Source organism: Amborella trichopoda, chromosome 4, assembly GCF_054954075.1.
Source record: "Amborella trichopoda isolate Santa Cruz 75 chromosome 4, AtrichopodaSantaCruz75HAP2 v2.0, whole genome shotgun sequence".
NCBI lineage: Eukaryota > Viridiplantae > Streptophyta > Magnoliopsida > Amborellales > Amborellaceae > Amborella > Amborella trichopoda.
Window position 1 is genome coordinate 46,391,370 of NC_142339.1, and position 24,255 is coordinate 46,415,624.

Here is a 24,255-nt window from a genome sequence, read left to right on the forward strand (position 1 = left end):
ATCAAAGATATGGGCTATACTACACCTAACCCTTTTATTTGAACTCAAAGCATTTTGGGTCAACCTGATCACTGCGATAATGAAGTGAATACAATTTGATCAAGCGACGTAATGCTTTCTTTTCGACTCAAACCAAACAAACCTTTAGCCTCAGACTCTTCTACCCTCAACGCATCTCATTCGTCTGTTGATATTTTTGGGCAAAGAATTATACCTTTAGTCTTCTTCCCCTGTGAAAGGCCTAATAAATGTGCACGCACACGTATGTACAATCCTGTGAAAGGGACATCTCGACAGTCAAAATTACATTTCCATTTCCTCCCCCCACTCCCAATTTCATATCACCACCTACTAGAGTGACATAATACCACAAAGGCGTTCAAGATGGTTCATCTACCTCTTCTTCTTCTATACCTGTATTATCCCCTCCAAAATATTGAATGACTTAATCATGTTCCATAATATTACAAAATGGGATACACTGCACAACAAGAGAATATTACTTTATTAATCTCATCTCTCAATTGTCAATACATCTTCCTTGCTCACGTCTGAATATTATCTCACTAAGCTGCTCTCTCTATCTTTCTATCTCTCTATCTCTCCCACACATCATTCCACTCTCTTTATATGCCTTTTCTTCTCTCCCTAAACTTAGTAGAAGATAGACTTGTATAAAAAGGTCAAGAACGTTCATAATTGCTTGCGCGCAACAAATCGTTAATAATTTTTTGTGCACAAAGTAAATGATATAAGTGAATAAAAGTGATGATAGTATATTTAATGTCAAAATGTTAGCCAAAGTAAAGAAACCCCCATATATAAGAGACAAGATAAGGAGAGATATAAATTGCACATGACAAAAGTGCAATCAATAACAAAGTAAAAGATATACAAAAAGATATATTTATATATAGAGAGAGAGAGAGAGAGAGAATGTACAGATGCATTAAAGATAAAGAGTAGAAGTGTTCGCCCCATGGGCACATAAGAAACAAGTATAACAACGACACCCTCCACCAACGACCACAATCATGAAAGCTCCAAGCGCCTCGATCCAAAGCCGCACGGACTGGCCAATCCCTCCCCGCCTGCCACCCTCCACCAAGGATCTCAAAAAACTAGATGAGCACCGCCAAGATACTTAATAAAACCGATTATGGTATGCCCAAAGGCTACCATATGCCACTCAAAGAAGAAAGAGGCATAAAAAAGAAATAGGGACGAGGCTGCCAGCATCTAAATGGGCTTGAGATCCTCCAAATTGAAATCAAGAGGTGGGAGAGGTTCATTTTGGTATGTTGCGAGCAGGGTACTTAGTTGGATGTTTGCATCCACTACCAGTTCATACTCTCGTGAGCTTGCATGGCATTCCGAACGTCCAGTAGCCCTCTCTCTGCTCTCCCAAAAATAGAACGTGAGGCATCTAGGGCGACTAACAATTTGGCCTGGCATTGTCGGAGGCCCTCGTTCTCTCTAAGAGTATCAGATAACATATCAGCAAAAGTAGGGAGGAGGTCAATAAAATATAGGGAGTCACGGGTTGCAGATTTCTCTACATCCTTTTTAGTGCGTGAGGCCTCACCCTGGATTTGCCATGCACAATTACCATCGCCTGGAATACCATAGCATGGGGAGGACCGTAACTGCGAACTGTATATTGGTGGAGGGTTTCACCACCTAGCATTAAAATCTCTTGAGGCCTATTTTTGAAAGATATAGGCGGGAAGTCTAAATTAGGTGCATTGTAAAATATTTCATGTTTAGGGGGGGGATGCCATGATGTTTGGGAGTTGGAGGTGGAGGGAGGGTTTCCATATATTCAGCCATATCGGGTTCATATGCTTCAAGATTATGGAGCGGTGCATTGGAAACTTTAGAAGAAGCATCACTCATTTCCCTATCCATTTTGTACCTACAAAATAACTAATTCTAATGATGGGTTGGAACTTCTAATATATAACATAAATATAGAAAAGAAGCACCATGATTCATTTGCCAATTATAAAAAATAGCAGGAAGTAGCAATTAAGTATTGATATTAAAAAAAGATGCAATACAATCAATACGTAAAGAAAATATAAAACAAATGAAATTATAGCATCATGAATAATTTGGCAAACATACAGCAGAGTTACTTACTACAAAACACTAATAATGGAGCTTCTAATATATAGAAAAAATATAGAAAAGAAGCACCATGTAGCAATTTTCATGTTTTCGAAATACCAAGATATAAGTGGAATCAGCAAATAAATTTTTACAATTGTAATGAAACACACCACCTTTGCCATTAAATATACCACAATTCCAATGAAAAGTGTTACATTTATGCAAAAAAATCATAGATCTAAGGAAAGGAAATTAAGAACATTAATAAAACTAAATACCAAAGGTAGCAAAGAGAATAAGAGAGTGGATAATGTACGGTACAGGCCTCAAATTGCATAGAGTAGGAGAGAGCAATGAGTACCCATTTATTGTCTCACATAAATCTAGGCTGACAATTACGTGTTTGTAAACTGAAGAGCTCATCATAAAACAAACACTAAAGAAATAACCCAACAACAATAACTAGTGCAGGACTATGGCCAATGACCATAGACCAAACAAGTACCTGTATACCGAGGACGAAGCTCCTCAAGGCCATCTTCAACAGCTTCAAAGTCACGAACAATAAGCTGGATAGTATCTTCAATTTTCGTAAGCTTGGCATTTACAATTTCAAGACTGAAGCAGACTAGGTCAAGAGGAACCTGAAGGGGCTCATAATCAAACCAAACGTGCAATATATCTTTCATAAGATGATGAAACCTCAAAGAGAAGACCTCCGTCTTCGAAAAAACTTCCTCAGCCTTGGAAATGAAAGGCATTTCCCCACAGGGAGGTGGGACGAGGATAATAGGGATAGAGGTTGTGCCATAAGAGTTTGAAGCCATCTTCTATGTCCTTTGAGAGAAGTGTTATAAGTCAAGCCATATGTCGGAACTCCGAATATATATGGTACTCTTCAATTTTTATTTTTAACCCGACACTTTAATTAATGAATTTGTGAATGTTGCAAAAAAAAACATACAGAGTTCCAATGTAACAATTGCTAGATTGGGAGGGAGGAGTCCAAATCCAAACTCCAAAGGATGCGATGCATGCAATTTTGACTTGGAAATGAGTGAAGTCTAGAATTATCTGTAATAATCTTGTAATCTCCTCCAAGCATAAAAGTGAATAATATTGTATTTTTGTCCTAACATATAGGTCGTATGATATGAGAGGGAAAACCTCAGTAGAATGGTGTAGAAAGAGTCTAGGATTCTAGAAAGCTCTCAAGTAGTTTCTAACTTTATATATACATGTACTATGTTTTAGCACAACTACAAGTAGAGTAATGAAATTGAGTTCATGTGGTCTTTTTGTGGGAATAGTACAAATTCTATAAGTAAACCTTCTTCATCCTTATTATCTAACAGCTTGAGCTTCTTGGATCTATTAGAGAGAGAAAATGAAAACACTCTTTGTTTTCAAATAGAGAGAGAGTACATATGGAGTTTCTAAGCTTTAGTTTTTTAATGAAATGGATGGGGTTGGAGCTTCTTTAATTTTCCAACTCCAAACCGTACAAATATGTTACACAAGCCTTATGGATTGTAGTCCAAAAAAATTACAAAATTTGGGTACATCCAAACTGGCACTAAGGGATAAATGAACCTCATGCACAATAAACATTGAAAAACTTCATAGAATCATATAGCATTTTCTACCTAGAAGAAAAAAATTACTAAGATTGCCCCAATGACAATGCCATGTCTCGACAATGTTTTATTTTAAAATTTTGTTTTATAAACTATTTCGAGGGGTATTGAATAATTGTTTTTAATATTTTATATAGGTGCGCCCCAATAAGAAGATGGCACAAGCCAAATTTCATATTCATACAATTTATATTAAAAATAAAAATAATATACTTGGAGATGTCTGATCAAGGGTCAAACGGAGAGTGAGTTACTTTATCAAAATTGGACGGCTAGATGGTAGGGGAAGGATAGAACTTCCATGTTGTAGGGAAAGTATACAAACCTTTCCCTACAAAGAATAGACACTACGAACCAGAATACTTGATATTTCTCACAGTAACCTATGTAAAAAAAGTTACCAATTAACCATATTAGTCCCCCATCGTCTAGTGTGATTATACCATGTGTAGAATAAATTGTTTTGTGAGCAGACCTCACACATAAAACATATGCTTTGGAGTGACTTTGGAGACTATGGGCAAGCGCCCAAGGTAGTGGGGAACAATAGGGATATTGGTTAAGTCAATAGAATATATACTTTGAAGCCATCCTCTAGGGAATACTAGATAGGACTTAGTCAACCTATATGTAGGAACTTGGACTATACATGGGGCTCTTTTTCTTTGGATTATGATTCGTCACACAATATGCTGGTAAAATTAAGAGCACAACTATGCAATGGTACAGTACAAGTGTGTTCACAAGATAAAATCCCTAATGATTAATCTGACATGAGTCCAAAATTGGTTTAATTCAAGAATAGATGCATATAGAAAAAGGAATCTGTGAAATTTTACAAAGAACATGCAAAGGAATAACCTATTAAAAAATAAAAAGAAATGAAGGACTACACTGCTATTACTGTTTGACAACACACAATGAGGTATGATATTATTGAGGACACATTTGCACCTGGATATATGCTTTTAGAGGGAGATACTTATCCCACACTGACCGTGGATATCGCATTCTTAGATAATTGATAACCTCTTAGAGAAGTGACAGTAGACTTCTAACTTTCTGACATGCATAGCAAATAAAAACTCATTCTTTATCAATAGCATTTGAATGGTTACACATAAGCCATAACACACTTCATGTATCAATTATCAAACTGCAAGCGAAGTGACTAGTGCAGCAAGCGAAGTGACTAGTGGAAGGAAGGAAGAAGACAATTTCTATGCACATAAATGAAATAATAGAGCAAAAAAAATTATGCCACAACATGTAATATGTAATATGTTACATGCTAATATGTAGATGGTAATATTAATAACTGTGTTTCTTCTTCTAGATGGGTCAATGATCTGTGGGGATGACAGGTATGATTTAGAGTAATTTGACGCTTAACACACCACGAAAACCATTTTCATGAAATGCACAATCCAAGAAAAAGAAATAGTACAAAAAGTACATATGGATTCAGGTAAATGCTAAAAAAGCAGAAAAACAACTTTGCAAGGAATTGAACAACAGTAATAAGATCGAAGAATAATGTATTGTAAACTACTGAGTTTACAACTTTACTTTGCCAAAAGGAGATTAAAAAGCATTTACGCAAAGCAAAATATTGAGCAACAAGAAATAGGAATAGGGCTTGTTTTAATATCACAAGAACAAGATCGTGGAATAATGTCAATTGACTCTACTCCCGCAAGAAATTCCATAAAGTTTATAAAGATTGTTTTGCAAAAGATTAAACAATTACTTGAGGCATTGAGCTCAACAATAAAGAAACACTATAAAGTACAACTATAAAGTACAAAGTATAACCCTTAGGGCTTATACTCCACAGATGAAAATCAAAAGCTCAAGTCGCCATTAGACGAGAGGAAGAAGAAGAAGTGATTGTGAACTGGAGCAGTAATACCGTATACAAAAACCAAAAAAACAGCCATGGAAAACACCTTGCGGTTGTGGTGGTGAATGAGGGTGTGAGGGTAATTGGACTAAAATATACTTTTTCAGTTGTGTTTTAGAATTTATCTTTTTTGTGATTAGTAATTAGCCCTAACATGGTTTTTGAAGGTTGTTGCAACATATCAACATACAACCGTTGCATGAATTCATTGCCCGAACTTGAAATCTGGATTCAAGCTGGTTAGGCTCAAGATGAAAGTAGACTGCCCACATATATTTTCAACGAGTAATGATCCTGTGAGACCCTCACACACCCATGTGTGTAGGACCCCAAAGGATCACAATTAAATTTGGCATAGATCTCTAAAAAAGTCAAGTCCCACATCCATGTGATAACTTTGAGGTCCTACACAAATAGCTGTGGGAGGGTCTCATAGGATCATTACTAATTTTCAAGAGTATATATTTTAAATTTTGGATCAAATTATTGGTCCTAAGTCCAAACATGGATTTTGATGATTATTGCATTATATTACTATAGGTATGGGGCATTTATATAAGAATATGATCTAATGCAACGATTGCATCATAGATATGGTCAAAATGATTCCCCTCAAAAAACGTATGTAGACCCATTCATTTGGTGAATTTCAATTAAGTGATTGTTTGAAATTTATTTGAGCCCGAAACAACCTGATTCGACCGATTCATTGAACCAGATTACCAATCCACTGATCCGACTCAGTTTTCGGGATGACCGATCCAAGTCACCTATCCGTTTTAAAAACCTTGCTCGTACTCGTCGATAATAAATGAGGATGATACAAAATAGGCAAAATATCTCCATAAACGTCATTTTCAACTTTCATTTCTTCCTAAACCCAAAATTTCTAAACCTATCTTCTAATCTCCCAAATAACTTTATCTATTTTTATTCCAACTTTTGACCCAAACAAATTTAAAAAGATATCTTTTTTCTAACTCTCTCTCTCTTCACGTGTTCTTCCTCTCTCTTTCTGCAACCCATTTCTTTCCAGCTCAACAGTGGTGTAAGCTGGGATATTGTATAGAAGATGGACCACCTCATGTCGTCAATCTTCATGATGGAGCTCTACTACATCATCGCCATCTTATCCGCTATTGTAGTACCAGAGGCATCTGTGGCTTCTCCGTCACCTTCTTCTGGTTCATCTAAAGACGCTTTGCAACTCCTCTCCTTCAAAGGTATGGATCACCAGGAGATCGTTGATTTGTTGATTTGCAACTCCTCTCCTTCAAAGCCTAATGAAACATCCATGAAAGCTTCTCCATCGATACCTAAAAACATAGTTTCAAGGTTTGGGAAAGATTCATATCGTAGTGTTTCTGGAAAAGGTGCATCAATAGAACATGGAAAGCTGCCTCTCTCTAAACTCGACTCGAGGGATTTGTCAGGTAAAGGTGTTAACACTAAGGGTTCAGCCTTGATATCTGGTAATGGAGATTGAGCATCCGCTACCCCAAGATTGAAATCTTCCCCATTGAGACCTAAAGAGTTAGTTTTAGGGTTGGACGAAGTTTGTACGGTAGTAGTTTCAGCATTGCCATCTGATAATGGAGATCATAAGATCTCGATCACTACTTGTATCTCGATCACTGCTTCTTCTATGTTCATGCACAATGTCTTGTGGGTGATTTGGACGCCATCGATCAAGACCTTGGTGGTGTCCGCGATTTTCTGATTGCCCAAATTTAGAGTTCCTTGACCTTTCAGAAAACAACTTTTCAGGTGAGCTCCCTGCTTTAGGTTCCCTGACTCTAAAGAGTTGGGGGAGATAGAGAGAGAGGGGTTAGGAGGTTGATTGGGGGAGAAAGAAAGAGAATCATGTCAAAAGAGAGAGGGGTTTATAAAACAATGTCTTTTTAAATTTGGTTGGGTTAAAAAAGTTAGTAAAGACTGAATAAAATATGTTTAGGGGGTTAAGAGATATAATAGAGTGAATTTTTATGTAGTAAGATAGGAACCTTAGGTTAATAGAGAAATGAAGGGTGAAAATGGAGTCTATGAAGATATTTTCCCAACAAAATATGCATTTTGACCTTGGCACAAGCTGCCAAAGGATATACCAATTTATCTATAATTTTTTTTGGGATATATCTATACTTACCTGTACGAGTTGGTGGGGTAAGATTGTAAAATACGTTTATTGGGACGCATCCATTCCCTCAAAGGCTATTTTGACACGTCCAGACACCATTGACAGTTTTCTTTGAATTTCTTGATGGCAAGGCATAGAAATATCCATGATATTTAATACCTAGGGGCTACATTAGCCTAATAAAGTCCACAGCAAACCATAGTCATTACCTAATCCATAATCCAACCTAGAAATAATCATTACCTAATCCATAATCCAACCTAGAAATAGTCATTACCTAATCCATAATCCAACCTAGAAATAATCCAAAACAATCCTAAATCCCATAGAAATTAACCTTAAGAAACCTAAACCTAAAAAAAAAAAAAAAAAGGCAAGTTTTGCAATTGAAAAGCAATGAGGAATTCAAAAACTATATTAGTTTGGTAATTTTGGTAAAAAAAATAGCAAGGAAATACCTTTAAAATCAAAATCCTGATAAATCCATGTTAGTTAGAGTAAGTAAAGTGTGCCAAAAGTTGTGAGGAAAAAGATGTGAAATGTGCGCGGTGGAGCGTGGACAACTGTCAGTTTCTGATTGGTTGTAGATCAACGTCTTCTAATTTCTCATGCATATTTGTTTATAAAAACCCTATTTTGGACCCCCAAAACCCTAAGTTAAACTAAATCTTAAGCCTTAACCAAGTTCCTTAGAAACCCTAGGCTTAAAACCAGAAACTAAAGTTTTTAAAGACACCATTATCACCCATTTCATTGAGAGAAACCATTCATTTATCAATCCCTAATGCCTTGGACCTTTGATTTTTAGGAGCGTCTTTCGTTTAGTTCATTCAAAATCAAACATAAAGTAGTCATTTCAAATGAAAAGCGGATTCCATCATCCAATAAAGCTCTGATCAAGGTTCATGCTCCGGGTGCCGGGCTAGAGAGCCACAACCGTTCGTAAGTCCTTTATTACTCATTTATTTTCAGTTTTTTATTTTTCGTTTATTTTTCTTTGGGCCTCAGTGTTTTATTTGCTTCCTGCATTTGTTTAGGTTTTGTTTCTCAACTTTTATGTGACTATTCTTTTGGGTTCTATCTTTTCAGTGAGATCTGATACTTTTGGGTCAAAGTTTGACCAAATATTTAAAGTAACTCAATATAAAAGAACAGTTGCACCAGATCTCGTATCGGATCAGGCTTGGATTCAACTACATACACCAGGAGATGGAGCACACAATTGGGATATAGGCACATATCTTGCATCCACTCTTGGATGGTTACTAAGGGATGAATCCTAAGCAACTATTGGTAATGAAACAACATTCGTTTACTGGTTCATTGAATAACTGCCATACTTTTACATGACTATAAGCACGACTGACAATCTCCTTGCAGTAGATGAATATCACTATAAATAGTCATGAAGTAGAGAGCAAGGGAGGAGACAAAAGAGGAGCCCGAAAAGAAGGAGCGGCCGATAGGATAACCAGTAAAATTTGAGACCTAATTATTTACCAGGTACAGTAAATACATTATTCGGAAAGTGGGAATACATAAGCAAAAAGTGAAGCAAGTGATACAAGAGATCCAGCCCTTTAGGAGAACAGAAAGATCCTTCTCATACTTGGGTCCATTCCTGAGCATGGCATTATCCATATTGTATTGATTGCTCCTCTTCTCTTAAAAACTTGGGTCCCCAATAACTTGTAACCACTCAAAACAGAGGTTTTTCATAGCTCCTTTTCGAGGGTGTATGTAATTTACAGATTGTCTGCGGGTGCCCTGAGAATGTTTTACTCAGAAATAAAAAACACTCAATGCAAATACTTGCTCAATGCAAATAGTTGCATGGGTGTTATTTGTTTCATTGACAACTTTATACTGTTTATAGTCTTCTTACACGTGGACTTAATCCATTGATACTTAGAAATACAAATAGATAAGAAGGTTAAGGTTCTTTAAAACCGATTGGAAGGTGAGTAGTCATCAACCTGTTTTGGATTTTTTTGTTGGAGGATGTATCACACTAATATGTCATGCCCTACATAACCGAAATGGAGTGGCTAAGAGATGAATAAGATTTGGGTAAAGATGGTGAGGAGCATGACGGGGCACTCTAATCTCTTGCTTGACTTATAGTGAGAAGCGGTGGGGGTATATCCTTAATTAGACTCCCACTGAACTAGTTTCTTCAACTTCCCATAATATTTTTACTAGTCATCCGTCCCTTGATCATTTAGGAGTAGGATATTCAGCCAATATCATACTTTCACCTCAAAATAGGTCTAATCTAAAATCTAAAACAAAAATAGGTCTAATCTAAAATGTAAAACATTAAATACATGTTTATTGGTGATCTAATCTGCTTGATTATGCAAACAATCTTTGGAATAATATCCAAAAACCTTTCTTTAATCTATGGCCTCTATGAAACTAGCCTTGCTTATTATTGTGATGGTTCAGTTGGGATCCATTATTATTTTGGGGCCGTTCAGAGAATTAAAAAATGAAGTCATTATTATCTATATATATACATATATATATATATATATATATATATATATATATATATATATACATATATATATATATAGGGCAGTGATTTCATGCAACGGTTGTATCATTGTATAATGCATCAATTTTCAAAAATCATATTAGGACCATTTGTTTGATCAAAATTTTAAAATATGCACTCTTTTCATTCTAATGAACAGTCATAGAAAAGAAAAATTTGAAAACGCAACCTCAAATGTATTTTTTTAGCCCAAGTAACATAGGCAGTCCATTTTGATAAGATGCTTAGATCTAGACCTTAGAATGATTTTTTCTTTTCCAAATTTTTAAGATACATTTATTATCATTGGATGAACAATGTTAAAAAAATAAAAAATGATTTTGAGTTTGTAAAGGAGATGATCTTGAAATTCAACAAATGAATGGCCTAGATTCGTTGTTGGAGGAGGACTCATTTTGACCATATCTAGGGTTTAAATCGAAATTTTTCTTTTCTAAGATTGATTATTGAGATAAAGAGAGAGAATGTGCATAAACTTATAGGTCATAAAAATACCACAAACATAATTTTCTAAAAGAAGTGTGGTTGCATTATAATATGATGCAACCGTTGCATTAGATTATTGCCTATATATATATATATATATATATATATATATATATATATGCCCTTAGGTCTCTGCTTCCAAGAACGCCTTTTTGGAGTTGCGTGCCAACAATGGCCAACCAATCCGAGCTAATATCGCTATTTTTACATTTCTCACATGAGAGAACATGTTTGATCTATACAAAATTTGGATCCATACGGCTTTCTCCATATCATATGTCTCTCTTGAGTAGTAGGTTTAGGTTTATCTCATCAAATATATCCCATAAGAGTATTGCCCTGTACAAGTATATTTTCAGCCACACCATCAAACTTCCATAAGTCTTTCAACTGAGAACTTCGAGAACTATGACACTTGATGTTTACACCCAATGATAGGGGCTGATTATCAAATTTCACTAATCTCGACCGATCCGAAGATGCAACATGGACACATCAAGTGGACAATGCGTCACTAGTTCTCATAAATTACATGCCAATAAATATAAGGAAAGGGTGAAAATAAGGCTTAGGCTTAATGAGAAAAAGTAAAGCCCCATCTCAGAGCTCTTGGAGCACTGCAGTCATGGTGTTGGAAAGCCATCATATTGATCATTTCAAACATGATCATTATGGATATGAAAAAGAAGTAGGATTTTAAAGTCTAAAAATACACATATTGCTCAATGGTAGATAGATACAACAAACACTCAACGGCCTAAATGAATCTGGACCGATCTATGATTATGATTTAATTTTATATTTGAATTTTACATTTTTTACCAAGAAATTCAAATCATTTGAAATTTGGAGGATCTATTCTTAAGAACTAGGCAAATCTAATCAAAATATCAAAACAACAATTAACAAAAAGTTTAATGGGCTAAAATACCCTTGAATCTTTTAGGGGTATTTTGATCTATTTAATTTTTTGAATTATTCATTTAGTATTTTTATTAGGTGCGCATTGATGAGAATAGTGGATGCCCCGAAATTTTATGTCATTTTGATTTGTAGAAAAATATTAAAATTTAAATACAAAATTCAATTGTGACCTTTAGATCAGCCCAGATTCAATCTGGGTCGGGCTTACATTATTCCATCTCCCCATAGGCTTGCATAACCTCTTCCTAACAAATTATATGGACCTTTTATTTTCAAGTGTTCACAAATCTGTGAGATCGGTACTGATTTTTTATCTACCAATTTCACAATCAGTGGTGGAAATAGATTTTATAGCCATCATAGGATGTCCCATACCAGAAGTGTTTTCCATATTAGGTTTTAAGGTAGGGTTTTACATTTTTTCATAAGGCCTAGTCCTTGTGGAAATCAAATGCCACAAGGTTGCCAGAAGATCACGAACCCAACAAGTTGTGACGACTTTTAACGCAACTTGGCGAATCAATAAACACCATGAATAGATTAAAAGATTTCTACCTATGGTTACAGCCAATGATTTTAAAAACATCGGGTCAGTACAGAATTGCCCAGTCCAACTCGGGAATCGGTCACCCCATGCCAATTCTATGAATATATGGGAAATCGTCCAGGTCTAGAACAAAACCGGCGATTGCAATAGTGTAATGATGTTTTGCTACAAGAAAAACGCCATTTTTCTACAATAAAAACACCGATTCATATTGGTTCATGGCTAGTTCACTGTTTTTATATGTATTTTTTCGCCACTTCACTATCAGTAAAACAGCGATGCACACTTCCAATTCACTGATCCATCCTAGTCACCGATCAGTTTTTTAAATCACTGGTTACAACAAATAAAGAAGAATTGAAGGAAACCTCTTTATATTTGTATATAATTTAATATGAACTAGTAGTTTTTTAAATCATTGGTTACATCAAATAAAGAAGAATTGAAGGGAACCTCTTTATATTTGTATAAAAATTAATATGAACTAGTATAATATATATTACCTAAGTAACATATAAATTATATGCCCTAAAAGAATAAACACACGAAATTCAAATATAGTTCTTCAATATTAGTATATGTTGAAGTCAAGTGTGGAGATCAGTTGAAGGACGCCTTGGGAGTAGAGGTGAACAGCTCGTCGGTTGATCAGCTGCATTGGCCTCGCGTTCGCCTCAGCTTCCTATGACATGAGCCACAATTATTACTATTTGCTTTTGGCACAAGGTGCTCATAATTACTCTTGATTATTGGATGTGAAATTGGGTGGCTATATTTATTTCATTGACCAAACTCAAAATTCAAAAGAAATTTTTTTACACTTTATGACTGATGCCAATATATATGAAATGAAAGTTGAAAGGCTTACATCATGAACTACAGCCCTCAAGAGCCTCACCTGCTCTCGGGAGACAGTCCTCACCTGAAATAAAGATTAAAAATTTGAAAAAGCGACAATGAGAAGTGATGAAAGAAACTTTAGTAGGAGATTATTTTAGATTTATGCCGCTACTCTGCCTACCCGTAAAGTTACTCCCTCTATTCTGAGCGAATATTTGTAATCGGCTCACGTCAGTTGCAAAGAGGCCCCGTTTGGTTCCAAAAAATGGGACTCTTGGGGATTGTGTATCCTTGATGGAGGGAAGACATAATTAAAATATTTAACTCTATCATTGTAATAGTTCCAGTGATTTAATAATATTCAATATTCTTATCTAAAAATAAAATAAAATAAATATAATAATAAAGGGTGAGATAATTTAATCTCTCTAAGTTTACAAGGGAGTCTCCAAAAGATCTTTTCATAAGAACTCTTTACTCAAATTAAATTATCTTCTTCATTGAAGAACTTCTTCTCTTTAAATACACTATGAAGAGAATAAATAAAAAATAAAACAACCCACAAAAAAATAAACTCTTTCATATTTCTTTTTCTCTAACTCCCACGTTAATCATTATCTCCATCTCTCTCTCTAAATATCATGTTATCTTCTCTTTCTAAAAAATAATTTATACTTAAAATAAGCTATTCCTAAATCAAAAGGTAGGCATTCGACAATTCAAGCCATAGGCATTCGACAATTCAAGCCCTTACTAAAACTCATGCACAAAAAATCCTCCTACTTAACTTATCTTAGCGCAATTTCTATTTGTAAAAAAAATAGACAAAAAATAATAATAATAACGCTAAAATTTTGAATTTTTCAAATCTCTTTATACATCAATCCTGGAATTGGTATCTCCTAGAATCAGCACTTTCTGGAAGATGGTGTATGTTGCTTGAATAATATTTGGCAGAGACCTTGAAGATGCATCTTCACAGTTTTGATTGCCTAGAAGATGTATCTTTAGGAAATTTAACAATTTTCAATGTATCATTATTTTTTAAAAAATATCCATTCTCAATTTTATTAATATTTGACTTAAGAATCATTGAAGTCCTTTTTTGTAAGTGTTTGTCCAAGTGATGAATAAATAGCGAGATTTCAAAATTGTCACGTTTATAATATTATATTATAATTATATTATAATAACAGTATTTAGATAATAATATAATATTATTTTATTAGTAATAATATGCATTATAGTATTATTATATTATAATAATATTTTTATCATATAATAGCAGCATTATAATAATAGTAATTATCATTATCTCATTATAGTTATTTAATATATTATAGTTATTATATTGTAATAATTATAATAATAAATATTATTAATATTGTTATATTATTAAATAGAATATAATATTATTTTATAAGTATTATTATGACATCATATCGTAATTACAAGCATCATCATCCAAGTCTTATCTTAATTAATTAGAGTTGGCTAATTATATAATAATATAATATCTTTGATTAATATTAAAATAATATTATAATATTTAAAATATCATAATAATATATGAATATTTCAATAGTAATATAATATAAAATTATTATATTAAGATAATAACATTATATTATAATAAAAATATATTTAAATAATCACTCTTTTTATATTTTAGATAAGAATATACTAACAACAATAATAATTGTAGTATTAATATTAATAATAACATTAATAACATTAGGGTATGACGTTTAACTTTTGATTTTCAAGAAATATATATTTTATTTATTTGGAATGAATTGACATTTCCTAAAATTTGACTTAAAATGAGGATACAGAACTCCCCACAAATATGCTAATTCCGTCTTTAGAAGAAACCAAACAAGTCCGTCTGTGTTGTTTCCATGGAAATGTTATTCCAGGATTCCCATTTCCAGGGAATCAAATGGGCTCTAAAGGTAAATTGTTGCATGTGGGTCAGCCTGCTAATGTAATGAACGGTGAAGATTATTGGATATCTTAGCAATCTCCAAAGTCCAACCAAGTTGGATGATGGAGGTTTTATGAAGGCTAGCCGAGAATCTCCACCATTCAACTATGGTTGACAAGGGAGATTTTATGTGGACTGGTAGGCAAGCCTGCAAGTACTTCTCTAAACCCCTTGACAAAAGTTCGAGTTTGGCTTACGTATGAGCTAAGCAATTCGAAGATTGGAGCATGCAACTAAGTATTTTTCAAATGATTGTTTATAAAGAGATCATTTATCTTTTGTACATGGATATCACAATTATTCCTACTAATTAGATGTCAAATTTGATAGCATGAGGTATGTCACATATTCCAAAACTTCATTTTGAAATTTTGGGTATAATCAGGAACACTCTTACAAGGTCTCATTTTAAAATTTACGAGACAAAAATGATTGAGCTGTCCATTTACAAAAGTCTTTTTATAGGTAATCCTATTCATTAATAGGGGCTTCAAAAGAGAAATTCAAGCATGGTGAAGCATATTTAGGATGTAGATTTAGAGAGAGGAAGTTGTAATAAAGTATGTTGTGGATGCAGATTTAGAGGGAGAAAGTTGCAAACCTTTTTTACAATTGTCCATGCAACACCTTGTGTACAAGGTGGAGTGGTGAGAGAGCCAGTATATCTGTAATACTTTCTATTACCTATCTTTATGTGCCTTGGATCCACCTCCCCTACTTCCACTTCGGCTTCTTTGGAATCCGCAATATATGATATCGTATTCATGAGCTGAAATTATAAGAATGATTTTTTATTGGGTCTGGTTTTTATAAGGTTCCAACCTTAAACAATGAGCGTCTCCAAAATTTATCATAACATGTAATTTTAGTGTAAATAATTTTAAATATTATCTCAAAATTTAATTTTATACGTAATTATAAAATTTTAAACTTCAAAAATCATTACAATTAAGTACATCTATAAACATATGAAAATCTAGAAAATGGACTGTCAAAGATGCACTATTTTTAGGACTTAAAATCTTTTTTTCTTTTTTTTAGTGTTCATATATCTTGATGTCGAGATGATCAATTAAAGGGTTTTTCAATATAAAAACAACCTTTTTCAGTAGATTTTTGAGGTGCATCTTTAAATTCAACATTTTAAACTTGCAACCTTCTATAAAACTTTTTCTTTTTGTAATTTCTTCAATGGTAGACAAAATCCATACGAACTGTTAGTAAAGCATTGAGGAGAGAGAGAAACCAAAAGCTTCCCGTCCAATTTGAAGGTTTTCTAGTGCCGAGAAGCATGTCTTCTACCAAATTTTGAGATGTACCTTATATTGTTAACACTTCATATAAAAATTTCCCTTATTTATATACATCCCCATCTCTATTTAAACAATGGAATTTTCTGTCTTTTCTTAAATCTTTTTAATTATTTTTTTGTATGTACCTTGTATTGTTGACACTTCATATAAAAATTTCCTTTATTTTATATACATCCCCATCTCTATTTAAACAATGGAATTTTCTGTCTTTTTTTAAATCCTTTTAATTATTTTTTTGTTCCCATTGAAAACGGTTAGAGGGAAGCATTGGAAGAGAGAGAGAGAGTTCCCCAATAGAAAGAGGAGAATGAATTTCGTCGTTAGAACGGAGAAGAATCATTAAGGGAGAGAAAAAGAGAGACCCTATTTTCAAAAGAATGAATAAGTAGGAGAGAAGTGTATATTTGTGTCACATTAAGTATTTATTTTTCGGAAAGTGGCAGAAGTTCTACGAACGACTTTGGCGCATATGGACGGGAGACCGTCATAACCTCTACAGGTAGAGGGTTTTAGAGAGTATTAGGCAGACTTTAGGGGGCAAGCTTTTTATGTTTATACCGAGATAGTCCTAATTGCAATGTCTTTTATCTACACTATTTTATTTTTATTTTTTAAAAAATATTTTGATACCAAATTTTGAGCGCTTACCCCTCTCTTAAACTCGAACTTAAAAAAAATATAAAAAAAAATATTCGCATTAAAATAAAATAACCAAAACACCTTTGAAAGTTTCAAAAGGAATTTTAATTATTATATTTTATCAAAATATTACTTTTAAGATTGTTTGAGGTGCGTCCCGTTGAGAAGATGACACGTACTAAATTTCATATACATACAATTTATAAACAAAAAACTAAAAATAACTCTAAGATGTCGAATCTAAATCAAATGGCCATCAACTCACTTGATCTAAATTGGAAAGCTGCATGAGGGGAATTGTCTTATACTGTAGAGGAAGTATAGAAACGTTCCCGACTTTATATATATATATATATATATATATATATATATATATATATATATATATGTAGGAAAACGATATGGTACGTAGCCTAGTGTAGATAAGCTAAATGCGCTAACAACCCAGATTGAATTTGGGCCGATCTGACTATCACAGATGCTCGGTAGTGTCCAATAGTGTTTGAATTTTAATTTTTCTTTTTACAAATTAGAATGACCTAAAATTTAGAGTGTGTATTCATAAAAAACAGGTAAATCTATGAAAAATATTAAAAAAATATTTTACATGAAAATAATTGACCAAAATACCCGCATAATGTTTCGGAGGTAGTTTGGTCAATGATTTTCATGTAAAATGTTTTTCTAATATTTTTCGTAGATTCGCCTTTTTCTGATCAATACATGCTTCAAATTTTAGATCATTTCAACTTATAAAAAATAAAAAAATTCGAATACTACCAGGCATCTGTGATTGTCAAATCGGCCCAGATTCAATCGGGGCCATTGACACATTTAGCTTATCTACACTAGGCTGCGCACCATATCTTTTTCTATATATATATATATATATATATATAAAGAGACTACAAAACGCCTATGGGTGAAAATGAACAGTATTTTCGCCCATAGGCTTGGTGCCGTCCAATTTTTTTAGGTGGTATGGATTAAAGACCGTCACGGACTTAGCATATCCGTGGCGGTGCATCACGAACATAACAAGTCCGTGACGGGTTTTTTTTCACGCAAATTTGAAGCAAAACATACGGGGGGACCGCCATGGCTCCCGTAGGTCCTTGATAGTTTTTAGGAAAAACCGTCACGGATATGTTCATGACAGGGGAAAAACATTGTAGCACTTCGCCTATAGGCATTTTTAAGATTTTTCCATATATATATGGAGGAGACTACAAAACGCCTATGGGAAAAAGTGAACAATATTTTCGCTCATAGGCTCGATGCCATCTGATTTTTTCGAATGGCATGGATTAAAGACCATCACGGATATAGCATGTTTGTAACGGGCTTTTTTTTACACAAAATTGGCAAAAAAATATATACGGGGACCGGCAAGGCTCTTGAAGGTCCGTGCTGATTTTTAGACAAAACCATAACAGACATAGCATGTCCCTGATGAGGGCGAATACTGTAGCAACTCGCCTATAGGCGTGTTTAAGACTTTTCATATATATATATATAGTAATGATCATATGAGACCCTCCCACACCCATGTATGGAAGACCCCAAATGATCACCATAAAATTCGAAATTGATCTATAGAAAAGTTATCACATAAGTGTGGGACTTAACTTTTTTTAGAGATCTGTACCAAATTTAATGGTGATCCATTGAGGCCCTACACACACGGGTGTGGGAGGGTCTCCTAGGATCATTACTCATATATATATATATATATATATATATATATATATATATATATATATATATATGGGTAAACCTTACAATAGCTGCCCAGCTATAATGAATAGTAGATAAGTGGAATGGGAGTCTTCGGGTGATTCAGAATACACATCACTATTTGAATTTTACGTTTTTTAAAATAAATCTGATTAATATGAAATTTTGGATGTATATACCTAACACTATTGCGCACCATATAAAAATACATAAAAAATATTTTCAGTAATTTAAAATAATCAAAATACTCCTATCACTTTTCAAGGGTATTTCGATCATTTTATATTTTGGAAAATATATTTTATATATTTTTTATTTATGCGCCCTATTTGTTAGTACATTCATCTAAAATTTCATTACAATCCGATTTATAGAAAAATAATTAAAATTAAAATAGTGATATGCATTCTGAATCGCTTGATGAAGATTTGACGGCTCTTATTACACCTATACTACTATTCATTGTAGTGGTCAGCTATTGTTTTATATATATATATATATATATATATATATATATATATATATATATATATATATATATATATATATATATATATATATATATATATATATATATATATATATATATATATACACGATTTCTATATGGTCAAGCCTTAATAAAAATGTGGGCCTATTAATAAATCTATTTTTGAGATGGATTTTTTACTTAATTTTAAAGACATGTAATCTCTAACATGGAGATCATAAATATGAAAAAATAAGTAAATTTTAAAAACCAAAAAATAATAATTCTTGTAAGAAAATATTTGGACCGTTAGTTTTTATTATTTTATATGGATCACCTACTTGCATCCATCTTTGGATGTATTACACTTTTTAGACTGCATATATAGTCCTGCGGTGTAGCCCACATGAAACAATTTTTCGGATGTATTTTATATATATATATATATATATATATATATATAAAAGAAAAAGAGCATCATTACCTCATTAAGAAAGGTATCAGGTCTGCCAATTTTGTAGGTAATCCCAACCACCGCTTCCTTCCCATCTTTGCTCTTGTGAACCAAGTTCACCTCTAAAGAGTATCTGAATCAAACAAACCCAATGTTTTTTAGTCAATTTGGGAAGTAAATGTGAAGGAGTTACAAACGTTTTCCAAATGTGAAAGCGTTACACTTGCGCATTAAATGCGCGACAGGATAAAAAGGTCATAGAAGGAATGAAATAATTCAAATTAATTAATCAAAAGTGCAACAAGACAGAGACCAACATATTGTATAATCAATTAATTAATTTACCTTGAACCATTGAAACTGTGCTCGGAGGGTGAATGCCAATGACATTGCTTCAGAACGTACTCTGTTTGGTTATTTCCGGTGTTCCAGCTCCATTTTCCCCCCACTTAAGCTGCCACAACAATTTATACACACACAAAAAAGTAGAGAGAGAACAATGTTTAATTACGTTCAATCAACACATATACAGTAAGAGAGAGAGAGTGAGAGATATACCATTATATCATGGCCTCTGTTCTTTAGGATTGCTTTAGCGGGCTTATATTTTCTTTTTAAGCGCCCCAAATTTGGTAGAACCTCCACCCTTTGGTGAAGCAGGTCAATGGGAGACTGCATATCCCTACTCTTCTAAAAAATCATGTTTGTTGTATTTTTATGAACGAAAATTTTGGACCCACACTCTCTTTATCTAAATAATCATTTTTTAAAAAAAAAAAAAAAAAAAAAACTAATTTACACTATATATATGGTCAAAATGAGTCCCCTCCAACAATGAATTTAGGGCGTCCATTTGATGAATTTCAAGATTTAGACCTTTATGAATTCAAAATCATTTTTTTTATTTTTTAATATTGATAATCTAATGATAGTAAATTTATCTAAAAATAATTGGAAAGAAAAAAGATCATTCTAAAGCCTAGATCTAAGCCTCTCCACCAAAATGAACGGCCTATGTTAATTGGGCTAAAATAATATTTTTTAAGTTACATTTTCAAAATTTTTTTTTTTTGTGGTTGTTCATTAAAATGAAAAGAGTTTATATTTAAAATTTTGGATCAAACAAATGGCCTTAACATGATTTTTTAAAGTTGTTTAATCATATTACTATACAACCGTTGCATTAATCACTACCTTTTTTTTTGTAACCACCCTATCATGTAAAAAAGGTAACTTTTTTTTTTTACCAAAATACTCTCGTTTTAGGCCACATTTCCAACTCCCACTTTCTAAACTGATCTTGGACAAAATGTGTCATATAGAAACTAATCTGACACATTTTGTGTCGGACCGATACAATTCAGTCAGACGCATTTTCTAAAAGACCAACAAAATTTTATATTAGACATCAGTTCGACAGGAACATTTTGCTTGAAGCCATTCCAGCATAAAATGTGTCAAACTGGCACATTTTAAACACAAGATACCAGGCCGAGGCATTTTTGAGCCAGACCGATACATTTTGGGTGTAAAATGTGAGTTAAGGGGTATCCATAATTTTCCCTTAATGAAGTGTGATTAATACTCTAATATTAAGATTCTTGAATTGAAATTCAATTCAAAAGTTTTTATAACTCCCCACACGCACGTACACATGGTTGCATGAGAGAACGTTTTGATTTGAAGGGATGAACGGCACCATGAGCTTAGCCACGTAATTGAGCCGTTCACATTTCGTCGCTTGTCGTATCAAAAAGATCCAATTAGGGCCTACATTGGAAGAAACCTATCCTCGCATAGTATTTTTGGAGTGAAAACTTGGGAAATTATTCTCTAAACTTCTCCACACACGGTTTTCGCTCTTCGACGATAAAAACATACTTGCAATAGGCAATAATTTGACAATTAATGGTATTGGAGAGTTTGTTTACTCATTCAATGTAAAGTGAAGAAGTATGAGACTCGATCCAAAGCTAGCTAGTAAAATTTTTCAAATGAAATGTTACAACAAATTTCAACCATTTATTGTTTGGAGATATAGGAGCCTTTGGAAATGATTCGGAATTTGGGGTCACATAGAAAGCTTTTCTTAAAAATAATAAGAAAGCTAATCTAAGGGGTAATCTCCTCGAGCGAGCGGCTCAAATGTTAACTGAAACAATATATAATCCTTTTTTTTGTGTAATTCAATGAAGAGACAGGCCCTACTCGTTTTTTCAAATAGGTTAAGAGTGATTTTTGTTTTACGGTGTTAGTGGTGAAAGTGGAAACCACAACATTGTGGCTAAGGTGTGAGGGTGCTACCCCCACCACCCCAACTCCTTTTCCATAGAAAAAGGGAAAAGTTTGTATGGAGCTGAGGCTCTAAACGATCAAATTAGAGCCGACCTCAATAATTTCACTAGAAGAGGTTGTTTTGATGCCCAAATATCCTCAAATTGATCATCTCGATACCAATATGCATGGACATAAGAAAAAAATGGATTTCAAGTTCTGAAAATAGTGATTCTTATAACACATTTTTGGGTCGTTAATTCTCAAGATTGTCAAGTTTTCACAAATATGCTCGATCTACACTATTTTTTAAACTTTAAATTTTATAGATGAAAATATATTTTAAGGCTATCACAGTAATTTCTAGTATTGAAACCACATTTCTAGACACTATTTGAAGGTGGGCTCTAATTTGATTGTTTAGAGCCTCATCTCTATACAAAGCGCACCCTTATAGGGAAAAGTTTATAAAGAGCAGAGGCTCTAAACAATAAAATTTGAGCCTAGCTTAAAAATTTCACTAGAAAAGGTTATTTTGATGCCCAAATATCTTCAAACTGATCATCTCGACATCAAGATGCATGGACAAGAGAAGCAAAAAGGTTGCAAGTTTTGGAAATAGTGTATTTTGAAACGCATTTTTTGGCTAATAATTTTCAATATTTTCATAGATACGTCGATCTACACTTTTTTTGAAGCTTTAAATTTTATAAATAAATATAAAATTATATTTTAAGGCCATCACAAAAATTTCCAATATTGAAACCACATTTCTCAACACTATTTGAAGGCAGATTCAATTTTGATTGTTTAGAGCCTAGGCTCTATACAAACCGTACCCTAAAAATAAAGGATTGTATGTTATGAGACCATTCGTCATTGTTACAAAGAGGTCACAATTGTTGCTAGCACATTAGTTGTCAAATCGGATGGCATAGGTTGTGTGACAAAGTTGAAGAAAGTTTGTTCTGAAGTTTGAGTATAGTCAATGATACACTCACAAGCATACGATTTTAAATCTAATGGACGAGAGTGATTGTGATCTCCTTGTATTAAAAATAAATATTGTGTTTATATTTTTTTCCAAAAAATAATATGAGGAATTTTTTTTTTTTTTATGAGAAGTGAGGTTACATGTATTTGGTTTGTACTTTTAATCTTGCGAAAACTAATTCTAAGACAAAAATGACCTTTTTTATAAGAAAAGAACTCTCCTACCTCATAAGGTGGGGTGAAAATTATGTGGGCTTATTTTTCCCATTGGATCTAAAGTACACTATCTCAATGTCTCAAACATTTTAAAAAGACAAACTATCTCAAATGTTTGAGTTTTAGAGAGAGAAATATTACACGTTTAGAGAAAAACTATATCAAATTTCGAGTTTTAGAGAAATTTGTTGGGTTTATGAGGCCCTTAAAGTCCTTATGAGTGTGTAATGAAAAACATTTATTATAGTGGAACATAAACTCAATGGGAGTGTGGTCCCTCGTGGATCATGCTAAGCAAATGATGTTTGTTGATACCGGACTGTGCTTGACGATCTAGGCCAGTCGGTTGGAAAACCCAAGGTACCTAGGCATAAAGAATAAATCGAGAAGGGTTTTGGGTTAGCCCTTAATGAAGTCGGTGCTTATGCCTGAATGAGTGAGCCAAGGGACTGTGTGACCTTTGTGTGTGATGGTAGGCTTACAAAGACGAGGGTCAAATCCTCATCCATGTTCTATCACACGACATGCATATCGATAGATCGTTCGGAAAAGCCAGTTATCCACCTTTGTGTGAAGCATATGCATGTGCGAGAGAGATACCCCTATATACCATAGAGTTGTAGTCACATCAGGTTGTGGTGACCTTGACTCATCTCTAGAGGAGGACTTGTAATCCACAGACTGGGATTGCGACCCCTTGGCTCATCGGCCAGACTTTGGTGACCCGCTAATGAGCCCCTGCTTGGACTGTGGGTCAAGGGAAACATTGAGTCAGTTTAATAAAGCAAGTGTGGTCTGTAGTCCACAGTTGAAGGTGGAGTACCCCGTGATCGTTGATAGAATTCCTGAACCTTATGGATCCACTTCCCATCATATTAATTTAATTGTATTCATTTTATTATAGAAATTATTTTAGATTTATTATTTGAATTTTTATGAATCTTTTAATATGTTATTTATAATTTTTGAAATTGTAAAAATGAAGTTATTAATTTTACAAATTATATAAAAATCAAATAACGTTTAA

General features: G+C 33.5%; 1 protein-coding gene and 1 pseudogene across 2 annotated transcripts in view; both read right to left on the reverse strand.

Annotated features, from left to right (window-relative positions):
• LOC148782527 (uncharacterized) overlaps window positions 1-2,939 on the reverse strand; it is a 4,346-nt gene extending 1,407 nt beyond the window's left edge. The window contains exon 1 of the mRNA XM_088864648.1: window positions 2,618-2,939. Within this exon, the coding sequence (XP_088720774.1) occupies window positions 2,618-2,939 (322 nt within the window). The remainder of the gene's footprint in view (window positions 1-2,617) is intronic.
• A 9,917-nt stretch (window positions 2,940-12,856) lies between these two features.
• LOC148782528 (alpha carbonic anhydrase 7-like) lies at window positions 12,857-20,423 on the reverse strand (annotated as a pseudogene). Its single transcript, XR_016053619.1, has 6 exons — window positions 20,304-20,423; window positions 20,091-20,199; window positions 19,776-19,878; window positions 15,735-15,902; window positions 13,175-13,228; window positions 12,857-12,988 (listed from the first exon to the last, which is right to left on the reverse strand). The product of XR_016053619.1 is annotated as an alpha carbonic anhydrase 7-like (transcript).
• Window positions 20,424-24,255: the final 3,832 nt, after the last annotated feature.